Here is a 19,279-nt window from a genome sequence, read left to right as displayed (position 1 = left end):
TTTTACATTTAATATATATATTTGTTTTTACGTACTTTGTGTTACAATTAAAATTTTATTAGAGCAATCAATTGAGAGCAACGCCTAGACATTTGACAATTAATGCGGCCATCAAATTGTTGTCCAGTTGATGGCCTAATTTTTGACGTATCTGCAGCTGATTTTGAGCATTAAATGTGGTTTTTATTGTATGCTGTTTTGGCAATGCTCCATCTTGGCATTCATTAAAAATTGAACACGGCATTGCCCGACTCCAGGCTCGACTTGAGACTTTGGTTACCTGCTGGCTGGCTGGCTAGCATTTTCTTCTCAAGTTGCTAAGGCATGGCTTGTCGCTAAAATATGCTGGCCATTATTTATGTTAAATGTATGCAACATTTTCCGGCTGACGGGCAGAAAGACTTTGCTGACGTTGCAACCTGCAGACGCCTGACTGAGCCGCATAACGCATACGCCCAGTGAAACCGCAAACAGTAGCTGCTTCTTTTAGATATTATAATAGAGCTGCTCGTTATGCGGCTGTAGGTAAGCTTTTGCTCGAGTGTTAGTTAACATTTCTGGACTTTAGTTTGTGGCACTTAAAGTTGCCGCTCAAGTATTTTCAACTGCAAAATTCAAATTTTGTGCACCGCCATCGGTCTGCTCGGTCTCTGCTCTGCTCAGCTGTCTTCATAAAAATTTCAACAGGACAACGTCGGCGACCTGCTCGTCCTTTTTTGGATGGCTGGCTGGCTGGCTGCTGCTGCTCGTCGCCATAATTTACTCAACTGTTGTCTCAGTTGCACGAAAACTGAATTTAATGCATTTGCCAGGCACTTTTCCAAGCCCGTCTCCTTCCTTTGCCACTTGACTACATTTTTTTTTTATATTTTTTTTTACCAACCAACAATTCCATTTCCATTCGCTGGCATTTGGTGCTGTCTGATGAGGACAACGACAACGTCTGAGGAAACCGCAATGTAAATGACATCCATCGCGTAATAGTCGTATTTTGAGCTACCTTTTGAATAATTTACATTGTACTTGGCCATTGTCTGGAGATTTGGCATCTTTTGGGATTGCATTTCGCGTTTCAGCTTGCAAAAGTCGCTACTTCAATGTGCAGCATGCCGCATATAAAAGCTAATTGCAATTCAGGCACTTTACAACATGAATTTGTGGCACTTGCAACTGATTTCTTAACATAATCCGAACTCAATTGGTTCCCCGGCTGTATGTATTAGTATTGCATAACGAACTGCAACCAGATGCAGCAGCTTATTTTGTGTACGCTGTTATGGAGTGTGTGTGTGTGCTTGCCACAACACAATGCCAGCCCATAATAATATTCGTTAGTTCAAGCTAATTACGCTCTGTCAACTGACAACATCAGCGATAGTTCAGGTGCCGGGCCACATGCCACATGCCACATGCGACATGCCACGCTGGGTGCCGCGCTTGTTGTTGTATTTTTGTTTTATTGAAATTATGCTTTTCGGTTGTTTGTGCCCTGATTAAAATGACATTAGCACAGCCGGCGATCGGATTGCATCGGTTTGGGGGCGTTTGTTTAACGAATCAATTTGATATATGCAGCGATTTGTTTTTGTGCCATAAAACGCCGCTTGAATTAAATCAATTATAAAAGCGTGTGAGAGAGAGTGTGTGTAGGTGTTTTTGTGCCAGGCGAACGCGCTTTCAATTGGTTGTTAATTGACAGTTGATTCAACGGATTTGTTGTGGAAATATGATTATTGTTTGCTGCATAGGTTAGTTGGGCTTAAATCAGTTGATAATACTTAGCATCCATATCAGAATAGTACTTAGAAAGGCTGCAAACGGGGCTTGAATTAAACCCACTTCAAGCGGGTAAATCGAATTAAATTAGTTTTTTTTTTCAAGTAAAGACATTTGAAGATCACCTAGCATAAAAGCATAAATAACTTTGGTCCCAATCATTGCCTTCATTTAATCACACTTAGTATATGACAATTTTGGGTAGAGATACAATTTAGCCAGTTTCTTGTATATGAAAATATGTAAGACGTGCTATATTCTCAGTATTGGGAATTAAGAATTTAAGTGCTTTATTAAGATTTTGAAAATATATGAGAATTCAAGATTTTAATCAAAACCTGGTTCGAACCATAAGCCGATAATCTCCTTTACCCTTGTACAACCTATTGAAATATTTACAGCTTTTAATATTTTCACAACAAGAAGGCAATTGTGAAGTAAAAGTTGAATTATTTCAATAACATTTTTGAAAGTATATAAAAGACCAAGATTTGAAGTAAAAATTGGGTTCATCGGTGTGGAAAATTAGGTCAAAGAGGCAAACCTTAAGGCAAGGAGTTGGTTCGAATTGTAAGCTGCAACGCCGACTATTCCTCGTACTTAGCCTTATATTTATATTTCTTGATTTTCTTGTTAAAAAGAATATGCACTCCGAGCATGAATAGAACTCGCCCAATATAATGTACATTACGGCTCGATAATTAAGTTAATACAACAACAATGAACGCAACAATGCCAAGCAATCAATAAACAAACAAAAAATTTCTGGAATTTCGCTTGCATCAAAGAAAATCCCCCAGTAAAGAATGAAAAACCGCCGCATTCCGGAGGTCTTGCTGCTTCCTGCCTTGCAACTCTGCTGCCATTATTTGGCTATTTTTTAATGAAGCCGTAAACTGAACTGGACACACACACATATTTCGTTTACATTTAGCTTGCGTAAATTGTGTTTTAAAAAATGCTTTGAACTTGCCACAAAATTGAACTTTGCCTCGCTTTGCAGCAAATGTCCCGCGTCAACTTTTGTAGCATTTCATAAATGGAAAATCATACGAATTATGCGAGGTCCTGCGACATTTGCATATTTTCCATGTGTGTGTGTTACCCTTCACTTTTTTCATTCTGTCCGATGCTGCTTTATGTTGATTCAAGTTGGCCTTATTGCCAATCTATATGCAAGCCGCAGTCAAGCGCTCGTCTACGTTCTGACTGTTGCTAGACCCCTTTTTATTCTTTATATATATTGTATATATATACCTACTTTTTTTTTGCATGGCAACCGTTTGCCATGCGTTTTGACTTTTAGTGCTTTTTATATTTTTTGATAAAGTGTTGCCAATTTAACCGGCAGCCATTTTGCTGTAACGCAGACACACATAAACCCACACAGACATTCGCATAGACATTGGAAATAAAGCAGCAGCCTTTCGGTTTGATTGCCCGACTGCGCAAGGGAGCGGGTTGCATGGGGTCCATTTATGGTTTTTATTTTAGTTGAATGTCTGCTGCGGAGGAACAGAAAAGAAAAAACACAGAGCTCGCTATTTATTTTATTTTATTTCCATTGAATGTCTGGCGATGCTCCTTTTTGCGGCTTTAAAAAGGCACACACACACAATATAATCAGCCACTGATAATGTGCCATAAGTACATATTGACTGATTGAGGAGCCCCCGAAAGCTGACCCAACTCATAATGAATCTATAAAAAGAAACTACAGCAAATAAAATTCGTGGAAATGCAAAAGCAAATTCTTAAAGGCGCACTTGAACATTGAACTCAGCGCTCAACTCGAGTTGAACTTAATCTTTGTGCTTTATCAGACGTGAAATTAAGGCAACAACCAACCGACAACAACGAGTAATAGAAATACTTAGGATAGCAACTTTGGACAGGTGTAATTATAGGTCGTGTAGGCCGGGCCGTGTCGATACGATACGATACGCACATCTTTCACCAAACACTTCAAATTAACTTTCGCTTGAGCGCCATTAATTGAGGTGCAGCTTGCTGGGGCAGCGGGGGCAAGCGCACATTTTGAGCGTGACTTTGACCTTTGGCTAATGATCTCTTAGAGATGAGATGCTGAACTTGTAGTCAAATCAATTTGTCGGCTTTTAATTAAATTCAATTAAACTTTGCCGCTTTGAAGTGGAGCCAAGGTGTTCGCGCGGAATGCTTAATATTCAGTTTTAGGCTGGGGTAATTACTCCAATTGTGCGAGGGGCAAAGGCGATAGGTCGGCGTATCTATAAATTGTTAACTCTGCCACAATCTCTTCAACTGTGTAAATAATTTTCAACTTAATTACAAAGCTTTATACCTATTTAGTTGCAAATTGCAACATTTTTATTTTCACGCGCTTAGCTTTACAAACAGATCGTTGTACAGACTGCACAATTTGTTTTGCGCAGACACACATAAAAAAATAAACCCTTCACAAACAACACAACGAAACGTTGCATTTGCATTTCTAGTAGAGGGGAATTGGGGCGAACTGCCCACCAATTGTAAACTGGCCCACAGATTGCACCGACAGGCGGCGGCCTGCTCGCACGCTCACACTACTTTTTGGCCTGACGGAAATTGGAAATTTCACACTTGATGATGGTCTACAAATTGGTCAACAGCCGTCGAAACGCAAACAGAAATAAAGCCTGTCAGCTATTGCAGGGCATTACTCGTAGTGCTAACTGCACAAAAGAAAAATCAAATCCCAGCCACGATTTTCGTTGCGGTATTGCTGCTGCTGATGCTGCTGCTGCAGAAGAAAGGTATTCCGAAATTTTGTGGTTTTTGATTGGAGAGAACTACAATAGCCCTGCGGCAATGACAATCAAATAACACTGGGCCGAGGCCATTGTGTGAGCAGCAGCAACTATTATAGGATTTGATTTCCCAATGCGCTTTGTTACAGGCCCCCGCCCCAAAAACTGTCGCAAACTGTGCGGTTATTGGACACTTTTGAAAGCTAAAGCTTAGCCACAAAATTGAAATGGCTTTTATTGCAACAACTGCTCAGTGTTAATGCAGACTGTTATGAATTCCGTTTGAGCCATGTCAGCTGCTGCTAGCTCACATATATACCGACAGATTGATTGATTTCATTGGCAGCAGAAGGCAATAATCATTTGGTAGTTTAGTTTAAGGTTGCGCAAACGTATACAAAGTTGTCTCAGCTTTTGTCAATTTATTGCCAATTTAATGCGCTTGCCTTTTTCACAGTGGCCTTGACAAATGCGTTAGTTAAGCGAATTTATGCACTGAGATTTTCGCATAAAATTGATTTATCACATTAGCCAAACACACTCACGGCCAGACAATGTTTGAGACACAGACAATTGTATCCCTTTTGCATTTACAACATTTATGCAGCAGTTTTTTATGCTCGCTTCATCAATTGCTGGTCGTGTGTCCTTTTGAATATAAATGGACACATGTGAGTCGCGTTTGTCTGAATACTCAATTGCATATCTTGCTCAAGGACCCGGCAATAAATTTCCACTTATGCTTGAGTTGGGGGCCCGGAGCTCAGCTGTTGCGGGCTTGCGTCTGGCTGGTTAACCGCAACCGCCAGCAATGGGTCTGTCTGTCCGGCTTTCTCTTTTCTTTTTTTTTTTTGCATGTAAATAAATATTTATAGGCATTTAAAATGCGATCTATGCGACGGCAGAGTGGTTACAGCACCTTAAAGGGCAAAGGGCTTACGTGGGCGCCGACTAATTTACTTAAAATACAAATCCGGGCGCTGAACTTGAAGCTAGGCAGGCAAATTCCTTTTCAATTTTGTTTCAATACAACTTTTAAATTCAATTTAAAAGACAGAGGCGTAAGGACACACATATGATGGCCTTAACTTAATCTGATTGTAATGCGATACACTTTACAGTCTAGAGATACAAATCAGCACCCACATAAGCAGAGAAACCAACAGAGAAACTCTAGAAACCCAAAAGCGCAGCTGTTGCTTCTATTGTTGTTTGTGTGCGACTGTGCGTGTGTGTGTGTTTGTGTGTGTGCGTGTGCGGGGGAGGGGCGCGGCTTGGCTGCTGCTATGCTGGGGCATACACGCGTACAAATCAAATAAATTATCTGAGGATTTACAGTAATAAAGTAGTAGATAAACCAACAAAAGTGGGCAGCACTGTGGCCTGGCACGTGGATGAGTGCGTGGTTTTAGCTCTTGGGTTAAGCGCTTTATGTGGAATGTGGCAATTTGCCAAAGGTTCCATGTCAGACTTTGTTAAAAGTTTATAGAGAAGTTTAGTTTAGTTTTCAATCAAGAAATCCCAAGCATCAGATCGCAGTTTAAGAAGTTACCTATAGAAACACTTGTGTAACATATTAAATTATATGGAATGATTCACGCTTAAGAGGGTTGTTATTGAGAAATAGCAAGATATGGAATAAGAAACCAGAATCAAACTTGACCTCGAGCTAGACAAAATGTTCGATTATAGATTGGAAAGGCCTTATTCCAAACACTTAACAATTTATAATTAATTTTTAAGCATTATAAACAAGCGGAAATAATTTCCATTTACTTCCAGATACAATAGTTTAAGATTCACTTCAAGAGTTTTGTTTTCAATATGAGAAACCTTTTCAAATCCCGCTCACAATTAAACTCGCGCCTTGCTCTAGGTAAAAGCAAATGTTTTATGAAAAGCGCTTTGAGTTTACACTGATGAAATCCTAGTCAAATTTACTTAAATACTCGAGCGACCGGCAAAACTGATTCAGCACTCTTCTTAATAGCTGAGTCCTGTCGCCCACTGTGATAAGGCGAATGAACTAAACGACTAGCGAGGCGTGAAAAAAAGACAACAAGTACAAATGAAATGGGAAAAACTCATCTTCATTCTGCGCGACTTAATGACAATGACCGTCAATTGCCGAGCTACGTATCTGCGAGTCGCAGGCAGCAGCAGAGCCACCGCAGGAGGACCAGGAGGACCTTCATCCACTCACTTCTCATCAGCTGTCTGGCTTCATGTCTTTATCTTTGTCGCCGTTAACGCCGCTTAAAGTCAAATACAGCCACTCAGGCCAAGAGGCAGACGTGTTCAGCAAACACACGCACACGCACACACAGCCAGACATACAAATGTAAATGCTGTAATGGAGATTGTGTTGGAAAATAACCGCGCTGCGTCAACAGTATTTATTTTATTGACATTTGTATGCCTCACGGTCGCTGGCCCCCCTCTGCCGTCAGACCTAAACAAACTAACAGCCGCAACGCACAGCAGCAGCAGCAGACAATGAAAAGCTATTTTGGGGCAAAGTGTTTGTGCGACAAACCAAAACCTGCAACAGCAGCAACCGAGCAACGCCATGAAATGGAAACGCAACAATCAAGACAACCCCCAACTGCCCGACCCATCATGCCGCAGCCGTGTCCGCAAGCTCGAGCTGCCCCATCCCATTTTTTGAGCGCGTAAAAGTTTACGAGGCATCCTGTGGCAGCGTTGGCAACATAAAGTGATTTGCTTGCTGTTTCCTCGCTTTTGTTTGGCTATCAAAAAGTTTTCAAGTTGCATTAGAAAAGTTGATGCGCAAGTCCATCAAATCTATGCCCCGTTTCAATTGTTCAGCGCGCTTCGGGTTGGGCTCCCTTGTGACCGTAGCGAGTAAAAGATTAACACAAACTAATGTTATAACAGCAAACTTGTCAAAGTCACTGCTACAAATGGAGCCCAGGCCAAACATAATAAACAATAGCAGCTGCTGCTACTGCTGCTGCTACAGAATAAGACACAACACTTCGACCAGGCTACTTGTAGCTGTAGGCCGCCAAGTCAGGTTCGGTTCCATCCCTTGGCTTCAACCCAGCTCAACTGTGGCGCAGCGACGTGCAGCCTGGAATCGGAAATGAATGGCATTTGTTACTGACACGCGTTCGGGGCCACTGTTGCACGCCCCACGACTCGCCAGGCTTCAGGGCGGCGGCGACCAGTCTCACTGGGGCTTGTGCTTGGCCCAGCTTGCTGGCGTGCCCCAAGTGACAGGCCTAAGACAATACAATTCCTTTTATTATCAATGCTCAACACACAATTATGTAGTAAAAGAAAGACAGAAGGAGAGGGAAAGAGAGAGAGAGAGAGAGAGAACTTGTTCTCTTTCTCTGTCTGTTGTCTTGAATATCCATTTTTTCTCTCTCTTCTTCACTCTTTCACACTTATTTTCATTACTTCATTTCATGAGAATCGCATAGAACGGTGATATTTCAAAAAGAGTGTGCGAGTAAGTGCTCTTCTTCTATATTAATCAGCGTTTAAATACAAATTTGTTTCCCAAATAAAGTCTGTTGCTTCATCATACTGCAGCTCGGCAGTTCTTACTAGAATTTATAAACTAATTTGCCAAGCTAACTAAATTCCATGTAAATCAAATTTGTAAATAAATTTGGCAAGCAAGGTAGAAATATTTCTAACACATATTTGAAATGACACAAAATCGGAGATTAGAAAAAACACAAAAATGGAAATGCTCTGTGCCAGCACGGACAGAAACTAAAGGACATTTACGTACAAGATTTTCTCGCCCGCAGTGTTGACCGGTCAACTGGCCAACTGGACTGGCTTAGGACATTAGGGTCTTGTGTATGTATGTTAGTGTGTGAGAGTCTGTGTGCGTGTCTGCGTGCGTGTCTGTGTGCGTGTGTCTACGAATATTTCATGCAATATCCTGTTGAATATTTAAATTGTGTACACAATTTCCGGAGCAATGAGTTTGACAATGGAATCATTAAGAAAAGATAACTGAACCGGGCTGCAAGGCAGAGATAAGAACGCCTGACTGGACACCCACCGCAATAGTCCAAAAGCCGAGCCTAGGCTTGCATATATATTCCAACTCGTAAATTCCAGTTAAACATACACATTGCGTAAATGCATTTTGTGTGCGTGTGTGTGTGTGTGACTTATACTGCTCCAAGATGATTTGTCTAATGCGTGTGCCTGTGTCTGTGCGTGTTTGAGTGTGTCTGTGATTGCATTTTATTTATTTTTTGCCTTTGTGGTATTTGTTTTGGCCGACACATAATTTATCAGGCCGGCAGAGACACGCGCCGACCAAATTGACAATTAAATAGAGAGAGAGAGGCGAGAAAACTTGATTAAAATTGGCAACGCAACAGACAGATGGCTGGCTCGAGGACTGAACAAAAAAAAGAAAAAGGATGAGCTGCACGTGCGTCAAACGCAGATGCTTGCCAAAAGCTGACCAATGGCCAGCTATACACGCACACACACACACGCTGGGCATAGCCAATGTGCGTTGGGAGACGTCCAGACATCCCTGTACGTGACCAACTGCAAAGCTGTCAAAAGTTGTGAAAATTAAAAAATAAAGTCAAACAAATATGCGCGACGACAAAAATGTGGCAAACAGAAAGACCCGCACAAAAGCCATCCATAAAATACACTTGATAGCTGCGGTGTTTAAGAAGAAGAGCTCGCGCCTGTAGAATGCACAGACAAAATGTTGCTTGTGCTTTAACTTGTAACCCCTTACACACAGTTTAAAGAGCTCAGCTTGAGAATAAGGCAAGAAATTTATAGAGGCTTATATTATTTCGGGGAAAAGTTTATTTAAAATATAGGTGGAAAGGGAATTAATAAACGATGGGTTTTGAAAACTGCTTGAGAAACAGCAGCAGGCAGCTGCAGTTATCTGGGCGAGTAAGTTCAAAGCCTTAGCTCTATTATTACAGAAAGTCTTTCTAATGCAGGCGTACATATGTTGGACTCGGCTGGATCAGTCCACCATATCATATTGCTACCAGAGAAATGATTGGTCGAAAAAAGCTTTTTTTAAGAGATCTTAGATTGCAAGTGTTAAACAATGCGCATAAAATATAAGCAAAGTCTAATGACACTATCGAGGGGAATGTAAGCAAGCATTTTAAAGCGACATGTTTAAAAGTGTATTCAATCTTCGGTATTCCGAAGATAGTCGCTCATGTTGCCTCTTTTGAGTTATTTAAGTATCTCTATTTAAATGATGTTTTGTGGCATTTTAGCAAGTGACCGCATAGAGTTGCAAATGATATAGTTGCGGCGCCCACCCCTCAAAATGACAGCAAAGTTTCAGCTCGGTTGTTGTCGCAGTCACATCAATGAGTCCCCGCGGCGACTTGCAGCTGCTGCGTTGGTTTTTAACAAATTCCAAAAACAGAGAAACACTCAACACACCCTCAAACACACACACTCCGCACTAGTACTTTTGCTTGTTTAAGTGCAGGGGTTTGTGCGTGTGTGTTTGAGTGTGTTTGTTATCGTGTGTGGGGCAGTCATTTGCCATCAAAGTCCGCTAGCGAACAATGCGCTATGTAATTTTTATGCAACAAACATAAAATTTCTCTGGGGAGCACTATGTAAAACTGACAGATGAGTTTCGACAAATAAAGGCAACAAACTCTGTGGCGATGACAGGGCGAAGTCCAACAACAACAACAGAAACAGCAACAACAACAATGGCAACATAGTATGCAAAATACATGTAAGTAGTGCTGCATGCTGCATGTGGCAATAATAACAACAAAAATTTAACTGCTCGACATGTTTGGCTGCAATTTGCGTCGTCTGTTTTAAAAATGCACACAAAGTTTCGAAAATCCCTTCGGGCTGCAAACATTTTTTATAAGTTTATTTGGTTTATGGAATGTTCATAATGATGTTGTTGGCATTGGCAAAGTTAAGTGCAAAATGAATTTAAATTAAATTTCAAGTGCTTAAAACTGCGTTTTAAAAATTCAAATAAAATTTGCATCAAATTGCATTTCAAGTGCAAAAAAATAATATGCAAACATTTGAATTAAATGGTTTAGATAATAGTTGTTCGGATTTGACCTATTTGTAAGTTGTAAAAGACTTTGGGCTCTTGGCGGGTTCTGGATTTGATTTAATTTAAAAGCAATTGACATAGCGGACGCTGTAAATATAGGTCTTATTGTCTTTTGCTTTTTCCTGTTTTAAGCTGAAGTGTCGTCCCCAGGAAAATGGATATTTATTTGGGTAACAAGAGAGTTTAAGATTTAGTTCAAAGAGTGCAGCTAAAAATGACGAACGTGCAAGACTTGTGTAACAAATTACATATTTCCGTTGGCTGATATAAAAAGTTGCTTAATCAAAGCAGCTGCTTATGCCATTCGCACTCATTAACCAAAAACCAAACACAGATGCATCCTTTGAGCTGTAATTCATTTACACAAATAAATGTGTAAAATCTGGCAAAGAACACACACAGAATTTTAACATTGCATTTGCCCAGCGCCACGAAGCGAAGCGAGCAGCAGCAGCGGCAGCCCCGCATGAATGTAAACCAGAAGCGCCAACCCCCTAGCCCCCCGCTGCATGCAGCAGCTATCCAGAAGCAGACGCCATGCCGTGGCAAAAGCTAACCAAAGTGTTGCACTTACTACATTTAAATGAAATTAAACATATTTCCTGCAGCTGCAAAAGCGGCACGAATGGCAGCAGGGACAAACAGACATGGCGACAGTGGGGCAGACAGACATGGGCGCAGAATTAATTTGTGAATGCGTATGGTGGGCGGGGGGAGTAGGTGGATGGTTGGTGAAAGCAGAGTGTGCGACGGGTTGGTTGGGTGCTACGCGAATTTGTAAGATGAAAGTTTTGCGCTTGAAGCTTATCTTAAGTGTGCGCACGCTTTGCACTCAACTATTTTCGCTATGTTGAAGCGGCTGTAGGCAAAACTTTGCCGACAAATGTGGTTTCCGCTTGTGTTTCCACGCTTTCTCTCTCTGTGTGTGTGCTGGCTGTAAGTGGCGCCTGAATTCACGTTGTGGCATCATTTTCGCGCTTTTGTGCGTATAATTTAAATGACTTTTGAAAAGTTGCTCAAGTGGCGCCAGCGTCAGCCACGAGATAACCAAAAGGTGTCCGTCCGCCCCGCTGTCTGTATGTCTCTCTCTCTCTCTCTCTCTCTCCGTCGTATGTCTGTCTATATATGTTATAATTATGATAATGTTAGTGCGCCCAAGTGGTTTACATGCTTGTGGCAAAAGTTGTTAACCAAATTGAAGCGCACGGCTTTAAGCTGTCTGCCAGCCCGCCCGCAAGCCTGCTGCTGTTGTGGCACATTGCGTATACGCAGCGTGTGCGTGCCGAGTGAAACGTTTTGTCGCCAAAAAGTTCGTCTGGCCATCATGAAAACAAACAAATTATGCGCTTGCTGCTGAAGTGGTGCGTGGTGGTGTGGGTGTGGTGTGGTTCGGCAGGCTTGGCGCTTTAGTGTGCTGCGTGTCGAGCTTAATTGAGCAACGTCAACGCGTCAGCTCAAATCTATGCAAATAACATTAAATTATTAAACAGTTTTCTTTGCTTCGCAAATGTTTAGCATATTTTGTGTTAAACTTGTTTGCATGTCGCAAACAATTAGCAACCACACACACACTCACTCACACACTTTTATGCAGTTGTTGCTCTGCTGTAAAATAAACGCGCTCATTAACGTTTTTGGCCTAAAAGCCGGCAAGAGCCAAATGTCAAAACCCCAACGTAAAGCCGCCGAAAAGCCAAAGCCAAAGGCATTTGCATAAATGCGGCGCTGACGTCGACGCTGACAGCGACGCCGGCGTCGACGTCGACGCATGTAATTGAGCGCTGAATTAGATGCAAATTGCTGAATAAAACAACAGTTATTTATGTTCGTTACTTTGTTCTCCATTTTGTTCGCATTTTGTTTTTTGTTTTGGTTTTTCTGCTTTGCGTTTCCCGTTTAGTCGCCCCTTTGCTTTGGTATCAATCAACCTAAGTTTTATTATGCTTATTTTCGCGTAATAATAACTGCTTACAATTAGTCTCAATCTTAAATACATATTTTGTGGTTTGCTATTATTTATGTTTTTTTCATTTCATTGCAGTTAATTCGTTATATTACAATAGCTTAGCTTTTTAACTGAGCGGCTGGTAAACCATAATTAAATAATGACATTTTAATTAGGGATTAAATTGTAAAGCAAATTTGATAAACTATTTTTTGTTGCATACTTTTTAGCTGCAGCGAACTAAATTATGATGAAATTTTAACTTCATAAATTACTTTAAATTGTTTGCCTAACAAATCAATTTCCATAAGATTTAATGGGGCATAATGCATTTTTATTTATTTATTGTTATTGTGTCTCGCCGCTCCGTTAAACAAATTGTTAGCACAAATAAATAGTTTATATTTTTTTTGCAGCTTTTAATATTATTAGGAAAATTTCCGTTGCAAAAGCCTGCGGCATTTAGAATACTATTATTGATTTGATATTTCATCTTAAATTTTAAGTACAGGCAACAAACAACATAATTATTTATATATATATTTATGAATATATGTATATGCATATTATAATTTATTACAATTATTTTCAATATCATTATTTTCACTTAATATTTCTATCAATTATTTATAGTTAAATCGGCTTAATTACGAGCACTGCAAGTTTTCCTTTTTTTTTTTTTAATATACTTTACTTTAAACTTTCCGCGGCTTTTGTTTTCAAAACTTGTTATTATTTATGCCTTTTGAAATGGAATACGTTTTTTTTTTTTGTTTAATTATATTGCGCTGTGTTATTGAATTTTATTGTGGCAATAATTATTTATAATTTTATTTACATAAAAAGGCAATTTAGTTTACAGCGGTTTTTTTATATGTATAATTATTTATTTTTATATGAATCTAACTTTTGTATTTACATATTTGTTGAGTAAAACAAAAAGAAAAACAAAAACAATAACCGCAGATCAGGTTAATGTTAAATGAACCAAATTGATGTCAAATGAGATTTAAACAGAAAAAAAAAAACCGAATGCCCGTTTATAAATCATAAGCAATAAATTGTAATAAATTATATATTGAAGAAAAGTTCAGCTTTATTTGACGAAAATTTAAAGCGCATGTTGACAATATTGACCCTTTGCATGTCCTTGGGGCGAGAGTTGCTTGCTGCCTTATGGTTTGCATTTATAATACTTAATTAGCTGCATTGTTCGAGATAATGGCAGAAGCGACAATGCATGTAAGTCAACACGCGCATGTCCTTATTTGCTCCATCGACAACAACAACAACAATAGTATTAACAATCACACAATGAGCACACGAAAAGTATACAATAAAAATATTAAATAAAATAAAAAGCATTAATTTTGTTGCATTGTGCCGGCAACAATGTTGACTATTCATATATTACTTTGAATACACTCATTTATCTAGGCGCTGCAGCGAGTCCTTTTGCAGTTAACATCGGTTAACAGTTAACTATGTGTGCTCTGCCACTTGGCCAGCTGCCACGCACTGTATGCCGCACTTTATGCAACACGGTTTAAATTATTAAAACCATATAAAGTTACGGCAACAACACACATGACATAAATACAGTAAATTGGCAGCCCCTTAACCCCGCTCACACACAACAACATATCATATATGTGTGTGCGCATATAAACACACACACACACACATATAGAAAAGAACTCTTGCCCATTTTTTGTATATATATTTATATATATATATATGCAAATGTGCCATATATCTTCTGGCCTTAATACCATTTTTCTTGCTGTCGATAGTCGCTTGGTTTCGACTGGGGGGCCCGCCTGTGGGCCACCTTTGGGGGCCTCGTCATTGGTCTGCATGAATTATGACCAATAAATTGGACATGTTAACTGTGTGTCATTGTGCGGGGCAGGGAGACCGCAGGCCACGCAATTTTATGCTGAAATTAATTGCAAGTATTTCGCGCAGACAACGTTTCAGCGTGTTCGGCACTCGGCGCTCGGCGGTACGGCCAATGTCGTGCCACGGGTCGTATGAGTAATAATATAATTAGCATGTGCATTTATTAAAAAATGATGAAAGCGCACAAAAGCGCTGCGAGGTCGAGAATCAGGACGAGGACGAGGACGAGGAACAAGGATGTGGACACCGAAGCCAGTAAGCAACAATTTGCTCGAATACGTAAAATCAAGCCAATGGCTACGTGTACGTTGCCGGAATATTATTATTGCAATTTCTTTCTGGCTGTGGCCCGGCGCCAGGGAGCGCCGAGTGCAGGGCGGGGGGTGATGGGTGGTGGGCGTGTAATGTAAAAATTAATGACATTTTTAAGGCGTTTTATTGCCACGACCAAACATGGCAACAACTGTAAAGCCTTGACGCACTAGTTCGACCAGCTTGCTGGTGCCCTGGGGGCGTGGCTCAACCTCAAGCAGCTCAATGAAATTTCTGCATTTAAGAAATTGCAATTTCTTTTATATTTGCGAAATATTGCAAAAGCGCTGGAAATGAAGTACATCGAAACGAAATCCAAAAAAATATAAATGTAATGCAAAAGTAAAGAAAAATCAAATATGTAAATGAAAAGCTTTTGCTTGCTAAAACTGCAATGATAAATAACGCTCAAAATGTATTTTAAGATGTTCAAATATTAATGTATGCAACAATTAATGATGACCCCAATAAATGAACTGCAGCAATTTATATTGCATGACTTAAACTACTAAAAAAAACTCTATTTAAGAACTCAAAACTAATAAAGGACACAATTTTCATATGTATTTTCATCATATGTTTACGTTTGGGATATGATAAATTCTGTTATTTGCTTAAGATATGCAATTTTATGCAATATGCAACGTTTTCTTTAAACGATTATCCATTTTGTTTTTCATTTGAAATTAATTATAATCCAAGTGTATATTCATTTCCATGGAAAATTCACTTAGCAGCTGGCTAAAGAAAAATATTATTTAAGTCTAGGATAATGCTCGATGGAAAAGCTTTGCTTTTTGGCTAAATATTTTTGCATGTGTATTCAAGAAAAACCAAATGCTAAGCCCTAGGAAACTGACATGCGAACACACACAAAAACAAAAGCTCAACAATTTTATTATAAACTATATTTCTATATGGATTAAATTTTTTTTTTTGCTTTGTATCGTGAGAATATGTATATTTTTGAATTGTACAAATAACTCTCCTTCACTAGTCTTCTGTTTGTCTGTGTGTGTGTATTTCTTATGTATACGTTTTAATATTGTACATAAAATGAGCATTTATTGTGTTTGCTACGCACGCCAGCAAAACTTTTTAATTATTTTTGTCGCTTATTTTCATTGTCAATTTTCATTTAACAAATTTGTTTAACTTTATCATAAACAAATTCAATTAAATGTGAGCTATTCATTAGTTATATTATTATTGTAGCTATAAACATTATTAGTATTCATTTTTGGTTTTCAGTTTTCAGTTTGCTTCAGCTGTGAAATTAATACACCTAAAAGCTACCCCTTGTACCCCCCTTTGGCTGCATTTTACAAATGCCTTTTTTTATTATGTTTATTTTAGTTGAACTCAAATTATTGATTTCAAAGCGCAGCAAACAGCAGAGCTAATCCTGCGCCCAGCCAACACAGCCTATGCATAGCTCCAGCTATTTGCAGCACAAATAGGCAAAAGATATATAAATATTATATATAAGTATATGGATTGAGTTATCACGAGTTAGTTATAGATTTATAGGAGCAGACAAACTTACCGGTGGAGCTCGCGTACTCGTTCGGTGGACGTTCCGTGTAGAACATGCTCTTGCCTATCGCCAGGGAGCCCTTGCTGCCGCCGCTTAGCGCTGATAGGCTATTGCCGGCGGCGCCACCGGGCAGCAAGGATGTTTGCATCGAAGAGGATGAGGCGGCGGATGAGCTGGAGCCCGCCGACGATGAGCCACTGCCAGCATACAAATCGTTTTTCATGGCGTAAACATCCGTTTGTAGCGATTTCGTTGAATCGTTGCGTAAAGTTGGTATAATATTGCCTAGAAGAGTGCGAGAGTATGGGAATAGTGAAAGAAGCTAAAATTAGCACGCTTCGCTTGTTTATCGTATGGCTAATAACTCAATAAGAAGAAAGCTTGCCCCACACACACACACGCACACACAGTCACACACGTCCGCATATATATATAACTTGTTCAACCTTTGCTGACATGGTTTTCAAGTTAAATTGTGTGGAAATCTTGTGGCAGCCACTTGGCTGCGATACAAAAATTTACCACGCGCACAAACACCAGCACAAACACATACACACACACATATATATATATATACACACTCCTGCATATATAGATATAACACATCCTTTGTTGCCTGGCAAGGATTACGTTCCGTTGCAGTGGCAGTCGACGCCGCGCCAGTCACTTTAAATAAAATATGTTTGGTCCTTTCTCAAGAGTTGTTGTTGTTTTTTGCAGCGCGGCAGTGTTTCAAATGTGTTTCCAACCTAATGCCCCCGAAAATCCCTAGCAGCATAATCCGCAGCATATTGCTTTGCCCTGGACTTGCACAGCCCGGCGGAACACACAGAACTTGAAAGTGTGTGTACTTTTCTGCTCGACTTGAGTTTGGAAAGCCCCACGTTGAAATAGTCAAAAGTGCTTTGCTTTACTTTATCTCTTTCTGTGGGCGTGTCGCCGTCCCACAGCACTCTCTTGAGTGTGCCACTGTGTGTGTTCGAGTGTGTGTGTGTGTTTGGCTGCGATGGTATGTGTGGCTCTGCCTGGCTTAGCTGCTACTTTCGCAGTTTTGTTTGTGGCTCGCCGTATCCTGTATCCTTTTCTGTGAGTGTGAGTGCGGGTGTGCGTGTGTGTGGGGTGGGTGTGAGTAAGTGTCGGTTTGCCGGTGTGACTTTCACAGTTTATGCAACGCTCGTCGCTCTCGACGCTCTACGGGATGTGTTAAGCACAAAAGCGAGCATCTATCCCCGGCCCCGGTTCCAGCTCCAGCTCCAGCCCTGGGCCTGGCCCCACTCCACCCATATACATATCGCTAACATCAGCTCGTCTGATACTATACTTACTCTCCCTGGACTCGACGGTGGTGTGTGTTACTTGTTTGGATGGTGTTGATGGCAAAGGTATCTCTGTAAAACAAAATGGAATCGAATAGCATCGCATAATTAATTATGATAAAATCAACCAAATGAGTTTTTAATTTCAGTCACTGTGTAAGCCTGTCTGTGCGTGTGTCTGTGTGTGTGGGTATGCAAGATGTATATATATAAAGTGTATTTGCGTAAAATATATATGCCAACTGCGTTGTGGTTTTGTATGTCAAGTGGTGCCAGTGGAAAGGTCACACCATTTCCTTCTTGAACTCAATCGTTCAAGTTGCAGGCAGCTTAAAGAAAATAAATTAAAAGCATATGCATGTACATATAAAGCCTTTATAAGCCACATTATATATAAAATGTGGGTCAACATGATGTTGCGAAAATGTATTCAATTTAATTGGATTTATAATTAAATTTTACATGTATTTTTTGAAATATAATAAATAAATGATCTCTCAAAGGAATCGTGTGTATTTGAACTGGGATAGTCTGATAATAACAGTTGAATATTATATTTAAGGTAACTATCTGCTTTTATTTCTGGGCAAGATATTACTGGATCCGTACATAAGCCTGGGTTATGAAGCTAGATGCTTGCTCTTGATGACTGTGTCACAAGGACGGCTTAGATAGCTAGCTTTCTGGCTTTTATTTTATAAACAATTCTTACAAAGTAGGCTAACTAGATGATTGCCAAAGATACATTTTACCAAATATAAAAGAATATACAAGAAAGTAATGATATATTTGGCATGCCGAAGGTTTAATACCCTTTAAACATTTGCCTCACGGCTTTGCAGATATGTGAGAATAGTGAAGCTCGCAAATGCTGTGTTTGTTAAAAAGATTCACACTAAAAACAAATTCCTAAAGAGCTATAGAATATAGTAGTACGATCTTGATAAGATTTGGCTGGATAGTTTTGCTAGTAAATGCCGAGTCTGGTCTAGATATCTTGGTAAACAAAAAGGTAAAAGACAGACCAACAAACGGAAATGACTAAATCGGGTATATCTGCTGTTGATGCTGATCTAGAATATATATACTTTAGGGGGTCGTACTTATCTCCATTTATGCGTTACACATTTCATTAAAAAATTGTAATACCCTTTAGAAGGGTATAAACAACATCTCAGGCCACGACTTTCTCAGAACACAATCAAAACATCTGTGACCTTTTCTTTATTCATTTATTCCCGAACGCAGCTACAGCTCTGTAGTGCATAAAAAATAAATAAATAAATGAAAGTCCCTAAATATAAACGAAACACAGACGACACGTGAGACCTCACATAAGCAGGTAACCCAGACTGCCAGGCTCAACGGCTCTACGAGTTTTTGCAGCGTGCACGGTACAAAGTCAAACAATTCCAGAATGCACCTTTATTTTATGTTTACGTTTATGGTGAATGTATCTACGTGTCCTGCTGCTGTTGCTAGTTTGGCAGATCCGAATGTAAACCCAAACCCGGAGTCAGAAGCAGTTCAGCTCCGTTGGTGGCCGCTCGTTTAGTTTTACGCTCCAGAGCACAGTGCACATATCGGAGCTAGACGAGCCGCAGTTCGACTCCGCTCGGATTCGGCCTGCTCTTGTGGGCG

General features: G+C 39.9%; 1 protein-coding gene across 2 annotated transcripts in view; it reads right to left on the bottom strand.

Moving 5' to 3' along the window:
• Positions 1-19,279, bottom strand: part of DIP-delta (Dpr-interacting protein delta) — an 87,578-nt gene that overhangs the window by 19,525 nt on the left and 48,774 nt on the right. Inside the window, exons 9-11 of one of the 2 annotated variants that reach the window (XM_064690034.1) lie at positions 17,648-17,710; positions 16,332-16,607; positions 15,356-16,226 (exon numbers count right to left, since the gene is read on the bottom strand). In XM_064690034.1, the coding sequence (XP_064546104.1) occupies positions 16,162-16,226; positions 16,332-16,607; positions 17,648-17,710 (404 nt within the window). In that variant the 3' untranslated portion in view covers positions 15,356-16,161. Of the gene's footprint in view, positions 1-15,355; positions 16,227-16,331; positions 16,608-17,647; positions 17,711-19,279 lie in introns of those variants that run through there. The other variant, XM_064690035.1, reaches the window with a different exon arrangement.

Source organism: Drosophila montana, unplaced genomic scaffold (genome assembly GCF_035044405.1).
Source record: "Drosophila montana isolate Dmon_TW-CO22-7 unplaced genomic scaffold, ASM3504440v1 contig_3231_1, whole genome shotgun sequence".
Classification (NCBI taxonomy): domain Eukaryota; kingdom Metazoa; phylum Arthropoda; class Insecta; order Diptera; family Drosophilidae; genus Drosophila; species Drosophila montana.
This window is presented reverse-complemented; position numbering and strand designations above follow the sequence as displayed.